The sequence below is a fragment of the Rhodnius prolixus genome, unplaced genomic scaffold (genome assembly GCF_049639745.1).
Source record: "Rhodnius prolixus isolate KJV_2025 unplaced genomic scaffold, Rpr scaffold_7, whole genome shotgun sequence".
Taxonomy (NCBI): Eukaryota; Metazoa; Arthropoda; class Insecta; order Hemiptera; family Reduviidae; genus Rhodnius; species Rhodnius prolixus.
In genome coordinates this window covers 2,559,098-2,583,257 of record NW_027411582.1, presented here as the reverse complement: position 1 = coordinate 2,583,257, position 24,160 = coordinate 2,559,098, and the positions used below count along the sequence as shown (strand labels likewise).

Genomic DNA, 24,160 nt, shown 5'->3' with positions numbered 1-24,160 from the left:
CGCATGGGCCTGGCAGATGATAGCCTTTGTAGGTTCTGTCAGGTGGGAAGAAGAGGAAACGGCACTGCACGTGTTGTGTCAGTGTGAGGGGCTCCTGTGGCTAAGAATGTTACTTCTCGGGGAGAGGAAAAGCCAAGGCCTTGAGAGCTTTACCCAGAGTCGCTCTCCAGAATTAAGAGTCTCAATTAAAAGGACAAGTGTGGTGGGCGAGCTCTAGAGTGAGGGGAGCCACAATAGATCCAAAGAGATCGCAGTGGCATAGGCCTGGAGGCTGCCCTAGTTAAATTTGATCTAATCTAGCCTTAAATTAGTTGTAAGTATTCATTTTGCTACGCCCCAATTTGAAAAAGGTTTTTCCACATCCTGGACAGAATCTGGAGGCATGACCTTGGCTCTTTTTTTTTAGGGCGCTAAATTTCCACTTTTACTTTCATACATATGGCAAAAGAACCTCCCTTGTCAAGAATCTTCCAGACTTGAAATTTCATTTCCTGGAGCCTAAACCAAAAATCCTTAAGATTCAGCAGAAAGCAGTTTATTCGGGTAGTCTGATGTGCCTCCATTCCTGAAAACGAAATCTTCAAAAATTTTATGAGGGAACTCGAGGCCATACCAGAAGAATCTATGAGTCCACAGCTTCCTGCACACTTGAGGACTGCAAAAGATTGAAACTGTACTCCACACTTCCAGGTTAGGTGGGAATTTGGCAGGAAATTGTGACATTTGTATTGGTCCTAGTCGTTGGAGAGGAGGAAGTAGTTAAGATTCTTTTCGTAGGAGCCAAATCATGGACCAGAATGTAAACAACGTGAGGGGATAACCCGCCCTTCTGTTGAGTGAGAGAGAGATATAGACACCGGAGTATCGATTGTATCGCCAAGACCAGAAGAGTTGGCAGATATAGCTGGGTGCCCTTGGGTCACAATTATATCCTAGCGTGTACAATGGCGGAGACCAGTTCACGCCAAGAGAGAGGCAGTCGACCATTGTGTAAGTTGGACGAGAACCCACTCCACGGGGAGATATTTACATACATATTAGGTGCTATCCACAGCTCGGAACACAATGTACAACCAGGGCAATATCAAGGACCCCAAGCGGCGGCAGCGTTGTGAGTTTGTTTGTCAGTACGATGGTGGCTCGTTTTCCATTATTCGTGGACCTCCTTTCAAGTTACAATTTTTTTCTTTTTCTTTTCCTCACTTTAATAAGTGTTGTAACCGTGCAGATTTCCGATTTTGGGATTGATTTCGCCGGAAATAGCCATTTTTAAGGTCCTCTGAGTCCGAAAAGATGATTTTTACGCAAAAAAAATCCTCTCAGGTACCACCAACAGGATGCTACAATAAGATTTTAGTCCAAAATCCATTTACCGGAAGTATTCACTTTACTGAACAGTTGTTTCCGTTTTTTTAGAATTTTCTCGCAAAAGATTTCTAGATTTTCATGAAACTCGGCGCACTGTCTATATATATAGATCCACAATTTTAATTTGATAAATTTTCCCTTCAAATATTTGATTTCCGAGTATTTCCAGGAAAAATTGGTAGGTAGATTGCCACTAAAGTGCCATGTTTTCTTCTAAATTGTACTCTTGTATGGGCTTTGTACTCTTGTGTTGCTAAAATCGTGCTTGAAGGAAATGCTTGAACCGGATGTAGCCCTTTTCTTTTTGGAGGGAGAATCATTTTCTCGGAAATGGCTCTCAAGCTTTTTTGAAAACTTCGTCTACACATCATATTAAACGTTATTATAAAGTTTAATCATTTTTTTTTTTTTCAATGAAATAATCTTTTTATAGTATTTCTAGGAGAGGGGTTGAGGTGGGCATCTTTCTGTTAGGTTACGTTTAAGTGTAATGTGCGGTTAAGAATTTAATGTGACTTAAATGTGTTCTGCGTTCATCTTATTTATCTAATCAATCAATCAATTCCATCCATTGCCCCCAATTACGCCGCCAAATCTTGTAAAGTTGAATCATTGTATGGTTGAATCCGCAATGATCTCATAGCAGTCGTAGCAGAGTTGTTGTTATTTTAGCCCAGTAGTTCCCAAACTTTTTTGACCCATGGACCCCTTTTTATAGTCAAAACTTGCCCACGGACCCCCAAGTGAAAAAGCTACATAAATGCATAGTATAAAAATTACAAATCTAAAAAAACATTTTGTTGAAGAAGTATTTATTGAAATTATAACTTTTGTTTAAAATAAAAGTTAAAAAAATTTATAATTTGGATGAACGTGATGAGATGTTATGAGTGTATTTATATCCGGCTCAATGTTAGTGAGTAGCTACCGCAAATCCCCACGAGTAATCTTTGGTTCAGGTCTGCATGAAGAGCCGTTAAGTGTTCGACAGTGGGCAAGCAAATCTTCATCTCTATTTTACAATTTCGAAAGATTTGGAAACTGAGAACGTTCTCCTTTTCCCAAGTTTTATATTTACAAAAAACGTTTCGCAACAAACGCAGATATTACGCTTTTAGTTTTGATTAAATTTAATTGGTCACCTTGTTAGTCTCTAATTTCCATAATAATAAAAATAGATCAGTTTTATTATTTTATAGTGAACCTTGCGCGGACCCCCTGACGTTCATGGTCCCCAAATCAATTTTAATTTTCCACGGACCCCCTGAATGGTACCGGGGACCTCTGGGTGTCCGTAGGGACCACTTTGGGAACCACTGTTTTAGCCCATTTTTGGATTTTTTGCCCATTTTCAGGATGTGAATCCATGATTTGTAAGCTGGTCTAAAGTATGGTGGTGCTTTACTCAGTTCCAAATCTTCTGGGGTTGGGATTGCTTGATGCAAAATGCTCGGGGTCTTCGGCATCGGATAGAAGTCTTTGGGGGGAATTAACTAGTGGCTACTTTAACATCTGCCTAACTTAGCTAGTCATCTCTCTCTCTTGACTAGAATACTGGCCCTACTTCTTCGTGTCCACCCATCATGGGCCCAGAATCTGGCCGTAATGGTTACTTTCTGTCCCAATCAGTGGTAAGGCACAGATGTATTCCCCTATTAGAAGTAAAAGTCATGCGAGGGTTAGGTGTAGAGATTATTTGATATATCAGTTACAGGGTCACTTCCTGTTACATTATTCTGTTCCAGGGTGTTATTAAACGGTCTTCCCTCCACACCCCCAGTAACCCCATCCTGGTGATGCTGAGAGCACTCTGGCGACAAAATTAAAATCTAAAACTCCGGCTCAGTCTCTCTCTCTCTCTCTCTTTTCCCTGTTTACACAATCTCTCACCAAAATCTGAGCCTGGAAAACTGTATTTTCACTGTGTGTGTGAGTGTGTAAGGAAAAACCTCTTGAAAATCTAATTTGAAATGCAAATAGTTTAAAATATTAACATTTGTTTTCACTGCTACTTAATTTCCCTCACGGCGGACACTTCAAGCGCATTTTCCACCAACATTCATACTGGAGGGAAAATCGCCCTCCAGATTTCCATTAACTTGCCGGGTAATCTTGCTTTTCTTGGAAAAGACTTGCAAGGGACGCTTTTCTTACATTTTCCTGCTAGTTTCCCCTGACTTTGTCTCGCCGGTCTAATAATTTTATTTATTAGCTTAAATGTTTCCTTTAAAAAGAAAAACTTTGCACTTTTCCACCCAGCCAAATGTTTTTCCGGTTTATCGTGCTAGAACTACAAACGTTTTTCTTTGCTTTCTCTTACTATTGTAAGTGCTGTGATGGCGACAAAACTTTTATCAACATCAAGGGGAAGAAAAATGTTCAAGTAATTTCTTCTGAAAGAAACTGTAGAGCTCCTGAAAGCTCCCGGAATCCTGGAAAAAGTTTTATTCCCTCATACGAATTCAAAGAATGAAGAAAATTGTTTTTAGGATAAGTCGCGGTAAGAGGAAGTCGTGTGAGTGTGCGGACCAGATTTTGGACGAAATTTTCCTTTTATTATCGTTGCTGGGGAAATATTTATTAAAAATCAATTTTCTGCGATTTTCCATTTTCACGGGTGAATTGAAACCACCATATTTTCCTAAAATTTTCTCAAATATTTCAGAGAGAGATCAGAAATAAAAAAGTTTAAAGTGCAATTTGTAACCTTTGACTTCCTTATTTTAGGCCAATCTACTTTAAAAAATGACTACTGGTACCATCTAAAACGAGTTTTCAATTAATTAAACAACTTTGATAAACTAACACTGTTTGAGTGCTCGTGAACACGTTTTCTTGTAAAAACAAGACGTAATTTCTCATACGAAGATAAAAGGAATCCTGGGCAAATGATATACCGTTTGAAAGCTCAATAGATAAGGAAACTGTTACTAAAAAGTGGCCAGCACCCAGGTCTAGATAATGATCACATAAGGGCCTAATGAGTTTTCTTCAAAAATTTTCGATTACTTTTTTATTTTTCCAGTATCCAGGAGGAAGATTGAGGCTGTTTGGAGAATAACTTATGCTTCGAAATGGTATCAGTTTTTAGAAAATTTATCTGTCTTTCTAACCGTGTCATCAGAATCGAATTCAGACTAAAACTTTCTGAGTAATAACATTTTTATTGGAAAAAAAGTAATGATTTAAAAAAAAAAAGTGTAAAGTGACGTCACACAAGAACAGTGGAAAATATGAAGTTGGCCAATACGTCATTGAACTCCACTTTAGATGTACTACACACAGTAGGCCTATGGTCTGGTTCACCCTGTATAGACGCGCACACTATGGCCATTTTATCGATCTCAAGGGACCTCAAGACCGGATATTTCCGTCGGAAACTTGAAATAGAACAATCTGCACGATTATAAAACTTCCCCTTTTAAAGGTTAAGAGAAATTAAAATAATGCTAATGCTACAATGAATGTGATGAAATTGAGTTTAAACTCAAGTTACTGGCCTAAACAAGGGGCTTTCCTGTCTATCTGGGGGCTCTCAGTGGGCGGCGAAAGAGGGATATTGGCATTGACTTGGGGTCCAGCGAGCGGTAACAATGCTGGTGTGAGGCTACTTTAATTGCAAACTTCATTGGTTACCCACAGTACCCCCAAACATCCTCTTCCAACGTTTGTATAGCCAACATGAAGTTGTGATGTCTCTATCGTTTTATCTTTTAATTGGTAGTATCTGTAGAGCTCTGGAGACTGGGTTCTTCCTGTTCTATCGGCTCTAGCTCTCTGTGTAATCATCGCCACCGCCTCCCAACTATTAGCCACCTCTAGTCTGAATAATGAAAGACCACCAAGGCAGAAAATGAGATGTTCCTCCACGGAGAGAGCTGCCTCTCAATGGACCACAACCCTTCTTGTCTCCCCTGTTTAGTGTGGCTAAATTAACGTAGATCTACATCTACTCACAATCACAAATTAATAACCACTAGAGTTATACAAGAGCTAACTAACTCAAAGATAAATCTGTAAGATCTTGTTGCTAGGTTACTAGAGGTGCTGTACGATCCCATAACAGATCGCTGGATAGATAAGTCTACCATTCTCGCCTTTCCAATCTTCTCCAGTATGCTATCATTACTTCTAGGCGCAAACCCTTGTCACTACAAAATTTTAACTATACAATCGATATTCTCCATCGATAATTGTAATCTTAATTAAAGCGCTCTTGCTCTGTATTTAAATGAATCTATTTTGTAAAGGTTATTTTTAGAAAAAATAATATGTAGGATCCTCCCAGTCACATTATGGTCTCTGAGAGCCTTACCTCTCCCGGAAGTGCCCCTCAATGGAATTTTATTTTCCTGAGAAAGTGTTTCTAAAATCAAAGTTGTAGCTGGCCATGAGTTCCTAGAGTTGAGACCATTTTCCAGAAAAATCTCGGAAAAAGTCTAAAAATCCGCTCAAAGTAAAGTGGTATTTCCGGTTGAGGTATTTAGGCTTCCGCTTTCTGGATATTTGTGAGGACGAAGCTATGTCCTGACGTGGGAAATGTGTGCATGTCGTCGTCACATGCCACAGCCTCCCATATTATGCCTCTCTCTCTCTCTCGCAGAGGTGGACTAAAACAAAAGGTAGAGCGATAGGGTATGTCTTGTGACGTAGGACTTGCGTTCCTTGTGACGTAGGAGATGCGCTATAAGGAAAATACCTCTATCATTTTGCGTCATCGTGTCGTATTGTTGACGTGACACCCCTATCCCCCTCATCCATTTGGACCACAAAATTAGGATGAGGGGTATGTCCTGTGACGTCATGATGACGCAGGGGGGCGTCATCACTTCCTGCTCAAAAATTCGTCCTGGAATCGGCGAAATCATACTACTGAAATTTTATTCACATACACTTTTGATCATTTTCTGGAAAACTACTTTTTCCATCTTCCAGGGATCTTATAATCGGATATTTCCTGATTAAAAAAAAAAAACTCGAATTCAAAAACTTGACGTGATCGCGTAGTAAGAGGAAAGTACCCAAAATAGAGAATCTATCGAAAGAAGTTTTTAACGTTTGAATCGCTCAGGATGAACAGTCCTGAAGGAGATACAAGTCCTCTGTCGGTAATGGACAAACTAATCGTGACTCTACAGGAGAGAAAAAAAAATTCAAAGAAACGACCGTGACCCAAGTTAGGCTTTGTCGTGACGTACGCAAGTTGTGCTGTAGATAAGTTTGTATATATAGATTCGTTTACGCCATAAATATAGCGATTAATTGTTTTTCTCCTACAAACTAACGCAACTGATCGCGCTTTAACCTTGGAAATGGAGATTTGTTAATACGTAGTAATTATAGACAGAATTAGGTAATAGTTTTTAACACATCATGATTTAAAAAGGAAATACTAGTGATACGAAAATAGTCTTCTGAACAGCGGAAGTAATCCAAATTTTCGAAATAGGTTTTGACCGGAAATGCCTGCGTCCTGAAATCCTCTAGGTGTGAAACAGGACACTTTAGACCAGTGATTCTCAACCTTTTTTCTGGTCGCTGCACACAATTTTAACAATTTCAAAATTTGGGGTGATACTCTAACAATAAGATAAGTTTAAAAGTATTTCACTTATCCAATAACACTCTGCGTAAAATAGTTTATGTTTAGTTTCAATATAAAATAAAATAATATGTACTACAAAAACAACAATATATGTTCATTAAGGGATTAATCACAAGTTAATTATAAGAATACTTTTAATGAGAAATTTGAGCTTTATGTTTTTTGTTGATAATAACAGTTTATATTTGGTGTCGTATAGATGATAATGCTACTCTCATATCGTCTTCTACAATTTAATATATAATTTTTATTGTATGCATTTCTCTAAAATTTTGGCGGCACACTTCAAAAACTTTCGCGGCACATTGCTATAGACCAGTGATGGCGAACCTATGACCCTTTGGGTCAGACACTGACCCACAATTGCTAGGCAACCATTTGTATGTTTACGCGGGTTGATTTAGATTTTCTAATTGTTGAGGATAATTTATATTCTATCTTCAATCACGCATTGACACAAAAGCAATTTAAATGCTATCCTATAACCTTTAGTTTGACCATTACAGTTCTAAAACACAAATGCTTTTTGTAGTATTTGAAATAAAGCAAAAGTGTTTACAGAATATCAAATAAAATGTAATAATTTTACTCATATTTTGTTTGTTAAAAAAAAATCGACAACCCAAAGCAAATAACCATATTTAGATTTTTCTTCAGATAAAACACACTTTTGTAAGGTTTTGTTCAAGTTATGTTTGTAAAAAGAGACTCCCATAGCACTTGTCCCGTTTTACCCCTTAAGCCAACTAGAATTTTAAAGATGATTAATTTTGAAAATATTCAGTTTAAAATTTTTAAACTTAGCTCTTGTGCCGAATGGGCATTAGTGACCCAAGAGCTAGTGCTAAAAAAAAATGAACAAAATTTGACCCACGTCTCAAAAAGGTTCGTCGCCATCCCTGCTATAGACAAACAAATGTGTCTTAGTTAGTGATGAGGATGAACGTTGCTATCGGTTTGATCCTCTATTTGAGCAGTTTTTTTAAACAAGCAGCGATTTGCAAACCCAGCGAACCGGAAATAAGTTCAGCCAACCCAAAAGATCCGCTTTGCTTGTATTTTTGAGCTTCTTTTAACACCGATTTTTCTTGTTTGATATCCAAATGCTGGTTAGTAGTCCTAAAACTTGTTTTGGAAACAGTTAAGTTTGCTTGTCCCCAGGATAGACAGTTCAAGGTTTGATAAAGCAGGTCTCTGCTATTTGTATAGCATTGATTTGTTTTTCTACTTGGGACATTCCAATGAAAATATCTACAACGACTCCATTCAAGTACGTCGGTTGTGGAAACCCTTTTTTTTTTTTGGGTAAAGGGTAAGAGTTAATAATGTTGATGAAAATGAGGGGAAAAACTCCCGCGGAACGCTAAAACAAGAAGAGCGACTTGTAGAATAGAAAATGGAGCTGTAAATGTTAGTGGTGAGCGGGTATGACATGAGGGCATGAGAAGTAGTAGCCCCCTTGCTGAGGCTGACTTGCCTAGACAATAATAACGGGTACTGGAAGGGTCGGCACATCGCCAGTCATCATCATCCCCCAGAGGTTGGAGCTCGCTCCCCGTTTTATGGAGTCCAGAATACAGCATAGGTGTGTGTTTGTGGTTGTAGGCGGCTGGGATTTACTACACTCAGATCCAGGGAATACACAAGTCAAGCATGAGGCAAAAAACACCAATCCCCACTGCGGGCGTGTTCCCACATCTCTGGGACACTCTCATCTGTCTAGAACAGCAGGCTGCTCAGCTTGTCCCGGAGTATATGATCAAAAAACACATCCCACACTCCCTTTCTTGTCCGAGTATATCTCCAACCCAACCCTTACCTAAAGCCCAAATCACAAACATACAGACAGACAGACCAATTTCATCCCGTGCTAACCTCAATCCCCGTATAATTTTTTTTTATTTAGACAAACATTTTAGAATTTCAATCAACCAGAACGTTCTTACATATTTAAATTCCCCCAAAGAGCGTTTCATGCCACCACTTTGTCCAGCCAGACTGAATACATTACCAAGTTATTTCCTGACTTAGAGGCTTACCGATTAAAAAAACTCTTAATGACACCCAAGCCATTCCCTCACGGCAGTAATTACAGTTGGGGACAATATTTTGCTCCTGTTACACTATTATTGCTGCCGTGCTCCCATTTATAGTTTCCGGCGGAAGTATCCTATTTTTAGCTTTCGTAAATCTTTATTTACATGGGATTGGCGCCACAATAGAAGTAGCTAATGCTAAGGCAAGCAGTATTTGGAATAGTGATGTCCGAATTCGTGTCCATTGAGTTCGACCACAAAATTCCACCACCACCGGAAGTGCGTTTTTAAAGTTTCTTTAAAGACAGCACCAACGACTTCCTTTTAAACTTTTTTTCCCCTTTACAGCACAGTTGTGTTAGTCCTAAACATTTCTGGTCAGATTTTCTCCATACAGATTAAAGGAGAAACTCTTGGGAGAAGGATGGTCCCTTTGGAGTACCATTTCAAATAGAATTTACGACTCGTACTGAGCATTTTATATTATAAAGGGTGGGGGTAAATATCGATATAATTTAAAGTTGAAAAAAAATCGAAAAGTAGCCTATCGCTGAATCGATTTCTCACTTTTTTTGGCCTATTTTTTTCAGGCAGGGCTTCACGTCCAACTACCAATTAGGTGTTCGTGCACGGAGCAGACTAAACATACTTTGCTATAAATTTCTCATATTAAACGTTAAATAAAATCAAAGACCTAGACCAGGGGAATCGAACCCACTAAACCAGCAATACATCTTAGCTTTGCGGGTCTAGCCTATAACCGCCTAACATACTTTACTATAAATTTCTCATATTAACCATTAAATAAAATTCAAGGCCTAGACACAGGGAATCGAACCCACTAAACCAACAATACATCTTAGCATTGCAGGTCTAGCCTATAACCGCCTAACATACTTTACTGTAAATTTCTCATATTAACCATTAAATAAAATTCAAGACTTAGAGATAGGGAATGGAATCCACTAAACCAACAATACATCTTAGCATTGCGGGTCAAGCCTATAACCGCCTGACATACTTTACTGTAAATTTCACTTATTAACCATTAAATAAAATCCAAGGCCTAAGACCGGGAGATGAGCCCTCTAAACCAACAATACATCTTAGCTATGCGGGTCTAGCCTATAACCGCCTAACATACTTTACTGTAAATTTCTCATATTAACCATTAAATAAAATGCAAGGCCATGAGACCGGGAATCGAACCCAGTACCACAATACATATTAGCTTTACAGATCTCGCCTCGAACTGGTCGGCTATCGCGTGGCGTTTTTCTCACTTTTCTGAGATTTTTTTTTTTGGAGAAAATGCCTTCTAAAAATTTTCTTTTTCTAAACTTCGTCTTTGAGATTTGAGTGAATTCATTTTGGGCATATTCAGGTATAAGTTAAAATTTCCTAACGTGACAATGTTCATGACTAATTTTTTTTTTTTGCAATTAATTTCTCTTTAACTTAGTGGTCGCTCGGAGCCTTTTTTCGCAGTGCACTACTACGGCTCTGGTCACAGTGCACTTCTCATAGACTAAGCTTTCCATCACCGGACGGACAGTAATCTGTAAGAAGCTCCTAGAAAGAGAAAATGTAATGTCCAGTAGCTTGATTCGAACCCGGGATTTTCTCGTAGAGGGATCCAGTACGCTATCTAATGAGCAACTTTTTGTTTTTTGAATTTCCTCCTAAAAAAACCATAATTCCCCAAAAATTAATTAGAAACTTTTAAAGAAAATGTAATCCATCAAAGTGGGTTGGAGGTGGTAGGGTGCACGATATACTACTGGTAATAGAGAAACTATCCTGAAGTATCGAAATGTAAAACGATGTAAAACTACAATCGATCATAATAAAATGATTAATGTGGAACGACCACTGACATTGATGAATGTTTGTAGAGGACCGACAGTTCGTAAAGGAGGAAGGGGTTGTTGTAGATAGAGTGTGGGCACTGGCGATGAAGTTGCTGATAGTTGGTAGAAACTATTGATACTATCTGGAATGTACATCGATTTTCCAGCCATCTCGGCCATACAGTTGGACCTGGATTACAGGGCAGCGTTATTGTTTCAAAAAAAGTATTCAAAAGACTTTAACGCTAATATTTTCAGTGAAAACTTAAAATACGATTGCCTTACTTCCCCACTCATGATGACTTACAGAAGATTACACCAAAGTTCAAACTTTAAGCCCCTTAGGGGGGAGATGGAGGTATCTCCTGTGGATACCACCATGTGCTGGAATATTCCAAAATACGTAGTCTGTCATCTGTCTTACATCCGAGTCTGTTTTCTTTTTTATCTACCCTTTCCTGTTGCAGTTTTTATCCTGGTTAAGATGATCAACTGGGGGGGATTATAAAGCAAGACACAGCTGTGTAGACAAGCATATCCCTAGGACGTCATTTTAGATAAAGTTAGCTGTGGTAAACAAGTTTTTTTATAAATGATGAAGCTATTCTAAGACTATTTATGGCTACGCTGGATATTATATCTACTTACAGTATTATTATTATTTAAGGCGCGTCAACATCTAAAGTTATTGGCGCCCGGAGCTTTTTTCAGTGCACTGCCGGCCTCCGGACAATGTTCTCTCCGTTACAGACAACACTGTCCCATCACCGGACAGTGAGCTGTAAGAAGCTCCTAGGTAAGAGAAAATCTAAGGGTCAGCAGCTGGTATTTACAATATTGTATTCATCTTTCTTAGCGATTAATTATCTTGAGCATTACCTAGCTTTCTGGACCTATCCAAGAAGGATATCTTGCCGGTGCAGTTAGGGCTCCCATTTCCCCCAGAAGTGCCTTCTTTGGACTTATCCTGGCTAAATATTAAGGATTATGTAACCAAAATTCTAAATTAGACAAAAATTTGCGGACCGGAAGTGTCCGCTCATAATTTGCCCCCCCCGCCTTCTAAATCTCGAAATTCTCCCCAATTTCTCCCACAAAACCCCATCCTAGAACCAGCTCATCTCTAGCTCCCCTTCTAATACTGGAGAATCGTTATTTTTTCTGTTATTATTTTGTACTGCATATGAGCACATGACGAACGCTCTTCCAGGAAGTGAAATCAAGCTTAAACAACTCCTCCTCCTCTACCACCCAGGGGGGAAGCACTGAATCCCCAGGATACAAACTGAATCACCCATTCATTCATTCTAAATTTTAATCGCCATCCAACCTACGCAATTTCTGATAACTTATCAATTTATGCATTATCATTTGTTTTTTTTGTTTATTCATTTATTTATTTCATTTTTATGAATTCATTCAACACTCCTTATTTCCTGTTTCCTCTCTCTAGATAATTTTATTTAAAAAAACAAAAACAAATCGGCGAGCATGTTTTTTTATTGCCCTTAAACTCCGAAAGGTTTCAAAGTTCCAGTCATCGTCAGACGTTGATTTATCTTTAATAATTCATCTTCGAGTTAACGAGTATGATTACAGAAACCTTTTTTTTTTTTAAGGCGGGGCTTAACGTCCAACTACCACAATTAGGTGTCGTACACGGAGGCGATTAGCAAACATACTTTACTGTAAATTTCTCATATTAACCATTAAATAAAGTCCAAGACAGAGATAGTGAATCGAACCCACTAAACCAACAATACATCTTAGCATTGCGGGTCTAGTCTATAACCGCCTAACATACTTTACGGTAAATTTCTCATATTAAACATTAAATAAAATCCAAGACCTAGACACCGGGATTTGTACCCACTAACCAACAATTCATCTTAGCATTGCGGGTCTAGCCTATAACTTCCTAACATACTTTACTATAAATTTCTCATATTAACCATTAAATAAAATCCAAGGCCTTAGACCGGTAATATGAAGTTTTCAATGTGATACTTTGTAGGAAATCCTCTCTTCTAAGTATGGCAGTCATCCTGGAAAAATGTACTATCAAATAAAAGTCCCAGATCTACCTTCGATGCAATGTGTGTATAGCAAGGTAACAGAAAGATTAAAAGAGAATACATCCCCTCCAATACCTGGAATTAACCCAAAACGCCACATTAGCATCCGGTATATCAAAATTAAACTATGCCCCAAAAAAGGAAATAAAAAAATTATTTTTCCCAGTACAGCAGCGAAAAATTGCTATTGCCGAACTAGATTACGACTTTCGGGCTAGTGATGCCGGATATAAATCACATTAAGGATGTAGAGTGTACCAACTTTACGGCTTAAGAGGGCCATCTAATTGAATATTTAATTTTATAATCTTGGAAGCGAACTTACAGGACAAACGAGTTGAATACAGGCGTTGAATATTATGAAGATCTCTAATGAAAGGAGTTTAATGCATTAAGCACCCCTTGCTTATGGCAAGTTAAGTTTTAAAGTAACAACTCCAATAACATAATTTTTGGCTGCAGAATTATTAAGTCTAATGTTTGCGACGAGCTTTGAGAAATAGGTTAGGTCATTAATTTCTGTGAGCAGGTGCTTAATAGAGTAGGAAATTACAAGATATGAGAAAGTGCAAATTTTCTCAGCATGCTAGCAATACAGATTACAATAAATTTCATGTCCGCTCTTGCTAGAGTAAGAGAAACTTACACCTAGAAAAGGGATCAGAAGAGAGGCAGCGCACTTTAACATTAAAATCTAATGAATACAAAAAGAGAAACAAACGTTTGAAATTTGAAGGTATTTGAAAACCAGCGAAATTTAACCTTCCATATCTCAATAACTATTAACACTAAAACAATTCGATTAATTTTAGTTATAGAGGAAACTATTGGTACCATTAGAATTATTATGTGTTATATATATTAAAGTCATTTCCTTTTTCTTTTTACATTATTTACAATTTCAAAGTTGCTGGGAAATTTAATTACGTAAGCGGCCGTAATATAAGTGTTTTGTGTGTTAACATACGATGTTCCAAATTATTTTTAATTTTCATATTATGAAAATGAAGTCACTGTATTTTGATTCACCGTTACATGAAAAATATTCGCCAAAATTCTCATCCATAAACAGTGTTGTTCTATTATTCCTGTGTACATTAATAAATTAACTCTGTAGTTACAACACCTAGGTGGAAACGGTGAACATGAAATGGTGGTTTCCATAAACATGGTTACTTACTACTAGTAGAAAGTGTTGTTAAGCACAGAACAATGAGTTCAGGCACATATTTTAGCCTTGATAGAGATTGGCTAAAACCAAATACTTGTATCCCTGTTTGCAGATACTGTTCTATACTAAAGAGATATAGGTAAGTACCGCCGGTACATTAGTGTACGTATGCTGGGATCACATATATTACAGCCCCTGCAGGAACTTCAAGTACAGTCAGCGGTGTGTTTGGACCATTCATTCCTAACATTTACCATCCATGGAGCCCCCCCTCTTTGCTTGATCATTATTTTGGGGGCCCCAATATTTTTTCTAGACCAACGATAGAAATAATAATAATAAATCTAGGTTTGTCTGGTATACAAGAAGCTTACAGAAAAGTGCAGGACCCATTTCCGAGAAGTGAACAATCCATTTTATAAAAACGTACTTCCGCTAGAGAAATACTCGTACGTTGAATCTAATCGGGTACTTCCGTTTGAGAAATTTACTTCAGAATCGATTTAAACAATTCCTTTCTAGTTTCTCTTGCAATTACACGAGTATTATTATTATTATTTACAATTTCATATTCTTTTTTGTTTCAGGGTACTTTAGAATATATACACGATGTGACGGTTGTCTTGGAACTCAACGGGAAACCAGCAATAGTCGATCTTAGTCTTAACAGGTAAGTCTTTAGCGTGTTCTATTTCTGTGCACATGAGTTCATCACTCAGTTCGAGGGTAAAGTGGACGACTTAACCACTAAACCAACAATACATCTTAGCATTGCGGGTCTAGCCTATAACCGCCTGACATACTTTACTATAAATTTCTCAAATTAACCGTTAAATAAAATCCAAGACTTAGAGATAGGGAATCGAACCCACTAAACCAACAATACATCTTAGCATTGCGGGTCTAACCTATAACCGCCTAACATACTTTACTATAAATTATGCGTTACTATGGTTATGCGTTAAGTACGCGCACTTCCGGTGGAAATCTTCTCGAATTCACTACATCCTGTTACGGGGTAAATGTAAAAAAGGAACTCCCAACTTAGAACATATTTCTTATGAGGGACACAGATATAGATATAATAAGCCCAAAGATGCTGCGTAATATCTTATCACTCCCCTAAACAGGAAGTTATGAACAATCTTTTAAAGCGCAAATCGTGCGGGAAAAAAATTCACAGCACAAAATTCTTTCACCAAATGTTATTAATATGATGTAATTATTATTAACGGATTTAAACAATGATGACCTAAGAATTGTGTATACAAACTTAACGTCCGTTTCAAGGCCTAATAAATCGAGAAAGTATACAAGAATCGTATGTGTAGGTTTCCGCCTTCTGTATTTATTTTTTTTACCACCCAATGGTGACTTGAATATTTAAAAAAATGTAAATATTAAAAGTATTATATGATTTCGTTAAATACTTAACACAATAACCTCCTTGATTATTATCAGTGGCTTACAACGATTTATCACGTCTCAGTTCCATCTTTTTACCATCAATTTCAGGTAGATTTTATTCTGAGATAACCAAGTACTGACAGACAGACTCATTGGATTCACAGATTTTTTTAAATTGTTGAGTTGAATGATGCTGCGAAGATACGCGCTACTGGAGTAATTACTTAGTTACGCTGACTGGCGTTTCCGTTTTAACGTCACTAAAAATTATTTTCTTCTTTTCTGTAGATGTATCATTAGGGTTAATCGATTGTTTAAGATTTCTTCCTTTTTCTTCGAATCGCGAATTTGAAGATGATATATTTCATTTTAGGAATAAGAAACAATAGTTCGCAACGGAAGTTTATAACCTTGAGACAAAATTATTTACTTACTTAGTAAAGGCAGCAGTTTTGCGGTGATATCTAGATCTACTTAATGGCGTTTCCGGAATCCAGAATAGAGTGAGCTATGCAGTTAATATCTAATTACCAAGACGATGGCATCTACTGATACTCACAAGTGAATTCCATAACTTTACAACGACAAGTTTTAGAACAGCAGAATGCAAATTTTCGGCTAAAATTTGCCTTCAATAAGTCGACCCTGGTGAAAGTATAGAAGATGTAGAGTGAGCCGCCCGAACGGCGGAAGTTAAGCTCTGAGGGAAGATTGCCCGTGTGCAGCTTCCCACCAGCTCGGTTAGACTATCTCCCAGCCGGGCAAAACAACACCCAACAACACTGAACCAAAGATGGCAGCCAGCCTACTTGTGCCTGGCTTCATCTACTTCCTTAATCAACTACTAAAACAACATAACTTTAGTTCCAAACCTGCTAACTTCAGCTAGTAAAGACGCTACCTCTCGGTAAGTACCCCGCATGCTTTTGTGGGGTGCGCCTAAATATTCTAAAGTGGAGGCAGTACTCCTTTATCGTAGTAAAGTCTCCCCCCGCACCGCTGACTGTTATCTTACTCAACCAGGTGTACACTCTGGGCTTCATTTGCACATCGTCTGGCGGCTCTTAATATTCTAGAAACGGTTATCATCAACACCAAGTGCACTGTCACAACTCCAAACACCAGCAAAAGGAATCATTTATTTAGTTTTTACTAAATTCCAAGCTCTGATTCCATCAGAGAAGCTCTAAGCGAGGATAGCAATACACGACGTCCCTTTTATCATTTCTAGTTTTCTCAAGGAATTTCCGTTTTCTCCGAAAAAGGGTGTGAGTGAAATATCTCAAAAACAAAACAAAAATCGATTCTTTAGTAATACGATTGGTTTTACACCAGAGGAATCCACATCCGAAAGTACCACTTATTGGAATATAGTGTTGATATAGCTCATAGAATGTATATTACAAAGAAGGCATCCCGATAGCCGAGCGGTTATAGGCTAGACCGCAATGCTAGGATGTATTGTTGGTTTAGTGGGTTCAATTCCCCCAGTCTCTAAGTCTTAGATTTTATTTAATGGTTTAATATGAGAAATTTATAGTAAAGTATGTTAGGCGGTTACAGGCTAGACCAGCAATGCTAAGATGTATTGTTGGTTTAGTGGGTTCGATTCCCCCAGTCTAGGCCTTGGATTTTTATTCAATGTTTAATATGAGAACTTTACAGTAAAGTATGTTACGCGGTTATAGGCTAGACCAGCAAAGCTAAGATTTATTGTTGGTTTAGTGGATTCGATTCCCTATCTCTAGGTCTTGGATTTTTATTTAATGTTTAACATGAGACATTTATAGTAAAGTATGTTAGGCGGTTACAGGCTAGACCAGCAATGCTAAGATGTATTGTTGGTTTAGTGGGTTCGATTCCCTATCTCTAAGTCTTGGATTTTATTTAATGGTTAATATGAGACATTTATAGTAAAGTATGTTAGGCGGTTATAGGCTAGACCCGCAAAGCTAAAATGTATTGTTGGTTTAGTGGGTTCGATTCCCTATCACTAGGTCTTGGATTTTTATTTAATGTTTAACATGAGAAATTTATAGTAAAGTATGTTAGGCGGTTATAGGCTAGACCCGCAAAGGTGTATTGTTGGTTTAGTGGGTTCGATTCCCTATCTCTAGGTCTTGGATTTTTATTTAATGTTTAACATGAGAAATTTATAGTAAAGTATGTTAGGCGGTTACAGGCTAGACCAGCAATGCTAAGATGTATTGTTGGTTTAGTGGGTTCGATTCCCCCAGTCTAGGCCTTGGATTTTTATTCAATGTTTAATATGAGAACTTTACAGTAAAGTATGTTACGCGGTTATAGGCTAGACCAGCAAAGCTAAGATTTATTGTTGGTTTAGTGGATTCGATTCCCTATCTCTAGGTCTTGGATTTTTATTTAATGTTTAACATGAGACATTTATAGTAAAGTATGTTAGGCGGTTACAGGCTAGACCAGCAATGCTAAGATGTATTGTTGGTTTAGTGGGTTCGATTCCCTATCTCTAAGTCTTGGATTTTATTTAATGGTTAATATGAGACATTTATAGTAAAGTATGTTAGGCGGTTATAGGCTAGACCCGCAAAGCTAAAATGTATTGTTGGTTTAGTGGGTTCGATTCCCTATCACTAGGTCTTGGATTTTTATTTAATGTTTAACATGAGAAATTTATAGTAAAGTATGTTAGGCGGTTATAGGCTAGACCCGCAAAGGTGTATTGTTGGTTTAGTGGGTTCGATTCCCTATCTCTAGGTCTTGGATTTTTATTTAATGTTTAACATGAGAAATTTATAGTAAAGTATGTTAGGCGGTTATAGGCTAGACCCGCAAAGGTAAGATGTATTGTTGGTTTAGTGGGTTCGATTCCCTATCTCTAGGTCTTGGATTTTTATTTAATGTTTAACATGAGAAATTTATAGTAAAGTATATTAGGCGGTTATAGGCTAGACCCGCAAAGCTAAGATGTATTGTTGGTTTAGTGGGTTCGATTCCCTATCTCTAGGTCTTTGATTTTTATTTAATGTTTAACATGAGAAATTTATAGTAAAGTATGTTAGGCGGTTATAGGCTAGACCCGCAAAGCTAAGATTTATTGTTGGTTTAGTGGGTTCGATTCCCTATCTCTAGGTCTTGGATTTTTATTTAATGTTTAACATGAGAAATTTATAGTAAAGTATGTTAGGCGGTTATAGGCTAGACCCGCAAAGCTAAGATTTATTGTTGGTTTAGTGGGTTCGATTCCCTATCTCTAGGTCTTGGATTTTTATTTAATGTTTAACATGAGAAATTTATAGTAAAGTATGTTAGGCGGTTATAGGCTAGACCCGCAAAGCTAAGATGTATTGTTGGTTTAGTAGGTTCGATTCCCTATCTCTAGGTCTTGGATTTTTATTTAATGTTTAACATGAGAAATTTATAGTAAAGTATATTAGGCGGTTATAGGCTAGACCCGCAAAGCTAAGATGTATTGTTGGTTTAGTGGGCTCGATTCCCTATCTCTAAGTCTTGGATTTTTATTTAATGGTTAATATGAGAAATTTATAGTAAAGTATGTTAGGCGGTTATAGACTAGACCCGCAAAGCTAAGATGTATTGTTGGTTTAGTGGGTTCGATTTCCTATCTCAAAGTAGTGGATTTAATTAATAGTTAATATGAGAAATTTATAGTAAAATACGTTCGTTCCATGACGCTAATTGGTAGTTGGACTTAAAAGCCCGCGTGATATATGTATAATGTAAAGAAGACTTGCTAAAATTCATTTTTAAGGAAACTTCCCAAGCGGAAGTAAAGTAAGGGTTCATCACTTTGGTGAGATTTTCTCGATAATCGCCCAAAAAAAAATTTATTTAAAACTAATTTTATGTTATATATTTCCGGTTTAAATCGAAATCATAAATTTTGACCGATAACAACACTTCCTGTTGCCGAGTTAGACCCAAATTATAATTGAATGATTTTTTTTTTGTAAACAAACAATATAATCAAATCATGTCCTGGTTAAGATAGAAGGTTCCTGTTTTATTTTCCAAAATGAAAAGATAATCCGGTGAACGCTGGTAAAGAGAAAGCCTAGGGTTACGCAGGTGATTAAACGGAAGTAATTAGAGAACAAGAAACTTTCTCTTTAATTTTTCTCTCCAATTTATTTATTTTTTTTTCACGTTGGGAAGTTGGTAGAACTGTTTGGCAGGATAAGCGCCTGCCTGGTGGTGAGGGGTTGGGGGGAGATAGAGAGGCTGTATGAATGATAATCTTAATTAAGATGAAAATTTTAATGCTTTCCAACTTTTTCATTTCCCGTCCTCGCTCAGTACTACTACAGGATTTCACTATTATTTTTCCTCCATTGAAAAATTGAAAAATTACTTTTTTCTGAGAAATATTTATCCCCCATTTTATTTTTACGCTTCGTAGAATTGGCGGTATGGTTTTGGCGGGCCGGCTTACCGGGGGGTAAATCTTTAGAGATCAAGTAATACAAAAAATGAAAAAAGGAGATCTTAGTTCTGAGTTATAAAATTCTTCTTTTATATATATATTTATTAATTTACAACCTGTATATATACTTACATATACATCAAGTAAATGTGATCTTCATTGAGTTATGCACAGATTGTGGCGCTGAATCCTGGAGGATCCTGCGCCTCAATGAAGGAGGCATGATGGGAGGGGCCAGCTAATGCTGGATATCTCTGGAGTTTGTAAGGAAGGTTAGGATTGTGATAAAAGGTCCGCTGGTTCAAGCGTCATGGAGGATTATCAGGATGGGTTGTTGTTGTGGATAAGGCTTGTACTGTGGGGATTAGGATGTGTTATTTATTTATTTAAACGTTTATTGTACAACAGAACAAAAATACTTTAAAAAATCTAAAAAACGTAAATGCCTTGGTCAAAGACCGTCAGGCGAGGATTAGGATGTGTGGTTAGGGCTATTATGGAAATTAAGGAATTAGGTCATTGACAAAAGGGGGATATTGAGGTCTTGTATGGTGGGCTGAAATTAGATACATAATAAGGTGCGTTTGACGATATGTCGAAGGACTTTAGATTGAAAGGATTGGATTCTTTGGATGTTGGAAGGTTTCGCAGAGCCCCACAGCTTAGCTCCGTAGGTCCAGATCTAAAATTCTACAGTAAATGAATTTAGTAAAACTTCCAACTTTAAAAAAAAAGTACTGTGGCTGTGTCATGGACACGGCCGTGGGTTGTAGGTGAATACGTTTATGTAACGGGTTATATTTTTTACATAAAAATTTAGGTATTTAGGATGAAATCAAGGAAACAAATAATTACTATGTTACAATATAACTTTATTAATTATAGGTCTGTGATACGAAAAGTTTTTCTTTTGTTAGCTTCAATGAGCGCAGAAACCATAGACGATCACACACATCACACTTATGTCCGAATGGATTGTTGACAAACGTCGTAGTGAAACGTGGACTAGCTGCTGCCCAATGTATCTTCATAATCGACGATCGAACATAATCCATGGCTTATACAGTCCGTTGTCGATGTAGAAGCGATTTCATCATCCACTTGCAAAATTTCAACCGCCCCAGCTGCAGATGTACTGGACACCGTCGTTGATCCGCTCGGCCGCATTCATTCTTGTACGTTCCTAGGCACAGCTTGACTCGTATCGTATTGGTCATATGGTGTTTTATTAATTACCATTCGATTGTTCTTGAGAAGCCCTTTCCAACCGTATACGATCTCTGTATTTGGTTTAGGCTTTTCGACGCGTATAGGCCGACATCTGACGATTAAAACTTAAACGAACAAAAGTAGCTTTTCCGAGTCAAAAGTTCTACTAATTGCAAATCTCGGATAGGCAGCAAAATGATCTCAAAATGGCGGCACTTCCCCCTCCACATCGCGCGCGATGCATCACAGTCCTCGCTTATCGTAATGAATTCTGATGATCCTTTAGCTATCCAGTGGTCTAATTTAATTTTGGATGTAGACGATAGATTCGAAACTATAATGCCCAAACTGTATCCCCTGATTTTGTTATTTGTTGACTTGGCGGTTACCGGAAATGGAGAAATGCCATACTTTCGTATTTTGGAATTTCCGGTCTGAGCTCCTACTACTTTGTAGCCACGTAAATTTTTGTTTTCCATCTATTTGTATAATTTATTGCAAAGTAATTGTATTTTAAGTGGAAATTTAAATCATTTTAGAGAAATCTGGAATATTGAATTAGATTTAGTTATATTTAGATGCACTAAATTTGCCAAGACTGTGTGAACCCTTCACGGGAAATACCTGTTTTATATTAGTGGGAACTGTCCCAAGATTGGATTAGGTTAAAGCGGGTTCACACTCTCTCTGGCTAGGGCATTCACACAAAGCGGGGGTGCGAGCACTTCTCTGGTTGGGCTGGGCGGAACACAATCTAATTTCTAACAGCAGCCGCCCCCGGAGGGGCACTGCCGGCGGGGGTACATTGGATATTCGCGCGTGTACATTATAGAAACACATTGGACCCACAGTGTAGTAGGGTAGACCTCACCACGGACCCATCATCATGGCGTTGGTTGTGTGGCGTGCGGAAGTAGACGGCTCACACACGTACACGCAAAACCTGTCTTGTGCGCGTCGTTGCTAATACTTGTCAACCCCTGGCGGAATCCCTGTTGCTTCCGTCTGCCTACAAAACTTGTCTGTGTGTCTACGAGTGAACTCACATAGTTTGTAACTGGGTCTGTGTGCACAAGTAATTTCTCATCCTAACTCCTCCAAGTTGGGCTCATATGGTCCAGACTGAACCCTACTTACTTCCGTTACACTTAAAGGCATGCTTCGTCTTCTAAACTCCTTGACAATCTCCCGCCCCACAAACTAATAAAAGTGGAACTTACCATTCCTAGAAGTATCCTAGCAAACTAAAGAGGAATGTTGAACATCCAACGCATATATATTTACGATCTCTTCCCGTAAGAAGAAAGTTTTGCAATCGCGCAGGATTTCTCTGGGAAACTTCGTTTTAAGTGAGCGGAAGTGGGTGCTCAAAATGGGCTTTTTTTTTAATATATTACAAAAACTTAACACTTCAGGAAGCGGAAACTGTATATTCCCCCACTCCGAAAAAACCGACAGTAACTTAGCGATCAAGAAATCCTACGGCCGTTGGTACCATTTTGCAGTAAGGATTTTTCTCCCATTTTTTGGGATATGGAGGATTAGGGACTTCTCTCTTCTTCAATACTTACTACTGCAGTATCTGTTCATAGACCTAAAAGTTTATTAGAATGGCTGTAAAATGTTGAAAGGATGGACGTACGCAGATGTACCAGGAAGTTGTACATGAGTCTGATGAAAAAAGTCCTGGGAAAAGATGGCTAGAAGGGAGTATTAAGTGATGAGGAGTTAATTAGGTGCAGAATAATAGCGATGAGGGTTTGCTCATGAAGGGTTAAGAAAAGCTTATGAATACCCTTAGGGCCAAGAAAAGCTCATGAAGACCCTTAGGGCCAAGAAAAGCTCATGAAGACCCTTAGGGCCAAGAAAAGCTCATGAAGACCCTTAGGGCTGAGAAAAGCTCATGAAGTCCCTTAGGGCCAAGAAAAGCTCATGAAGACCCTTAGGGCTAAGAAAAGGGAATAAGCATGTTGTATCTTTCGTGGCTTCGTACAGCACTATGCATGGACGAGCCTTTACAATTCTCTTTCTACCAAATCAAATCCACAGCAGCCTCCAAGACAGCAGAAACTATAATTTCAGTCCGATAAAAATGTAGAATGATAGAAAGCACCCATTTCCCAGGATACTTGCAGTAAAGTTTTTAGTAAGGGATGTTAGCATTGAGTATTATACCAGCAGAGTGTGGAGGCGATTCTCTGGAGCAGGGAGATGGACTTGCTGCCAGCCTCCGAAAGATCTTGAAAAGTAAGAAGGCAATGGCAGAAACTCTGTGTAGACGGGAGAGAAATGTTATTAACGCTCAAGTTTTACAATTTATAAAACAAGTTAAAGGGCCCCCCACCACCAACACCAGGCGTTGAAGACAAAAAGCAATATAACACACGTACAGTGGAGAGAATGAAAGCCCAGTAACAGTAACTAGCTGTCGGTTAGACGATGGAGGTGGGCTGGGCATTATTGCTGCAGCCAGAAGTAACCCCCAACAACTCCACACTCTACTTCTGGGCTCCAGGCCCTCTCATCTTGGCTGCCAGTGGAAATGGACCCTTACAACCCTTTAAACAGATCAAAATCCTTTAAGCAAGCTCCACTTCCTTCGTCTGGGATACTCACTTCCGCCGACCCACCCTTTTTTGCTGTCCCAAACTTTCATCTTTGACTTTGATCAAATAAGATGCTGTATTAATATTTGTACAATTGAATAAATCTTCATATATTATTCATTCAGAAAGAACCGAATTAATCCACTTGTCAAGAATCAAAAATGGATTCCTATAATTAAAGCTTTCTCCTACCCCTGAGAGAATCGCCATTTTGTAGATTTTCCATGTTAAGTGTTCATCAGAAAATATATTTTAATGGGCCCCCCCCCCAAAAAAAAATACATAAAAATGTTTTTCACAGATAAATCAGTGCGGGTATGTCCACCATAAAAACCGAAGCATGGTTAAAAAGTTGAAATATGATAAATGATTTAGGATGTAACCATGCGAAGGTTTATGGTCATAATGCG

The 24,160-nt window shown here is 38.1% G+C and overlaps 1 protein-coding gene across 7 annotated transcripts in view; it reads left to right on the top strand.

Annotated features, from left to right (window-relative positions):
• Positions 1-24,160, top strand: part of LOC141446724 (uncharacterized) — a 317,788-nt gene that overhangs the window by 272,621 nt on the left and 21,007 nt on the right. For all 7 annotated transcript variants that reach the window (XM_074113434.1, XM_074113432.1, XM_074113433.1 and 4 more), the window contains one exon: positions 14,693-14,775. In XM_074113434.1, the coding sequence (XP_073969535.1) occupies positions 14,693-14,775 (83 nt within the window). The remainder of the gene's footprint in view (positions 1-14,692; positions 14,776-24,160) is intronic.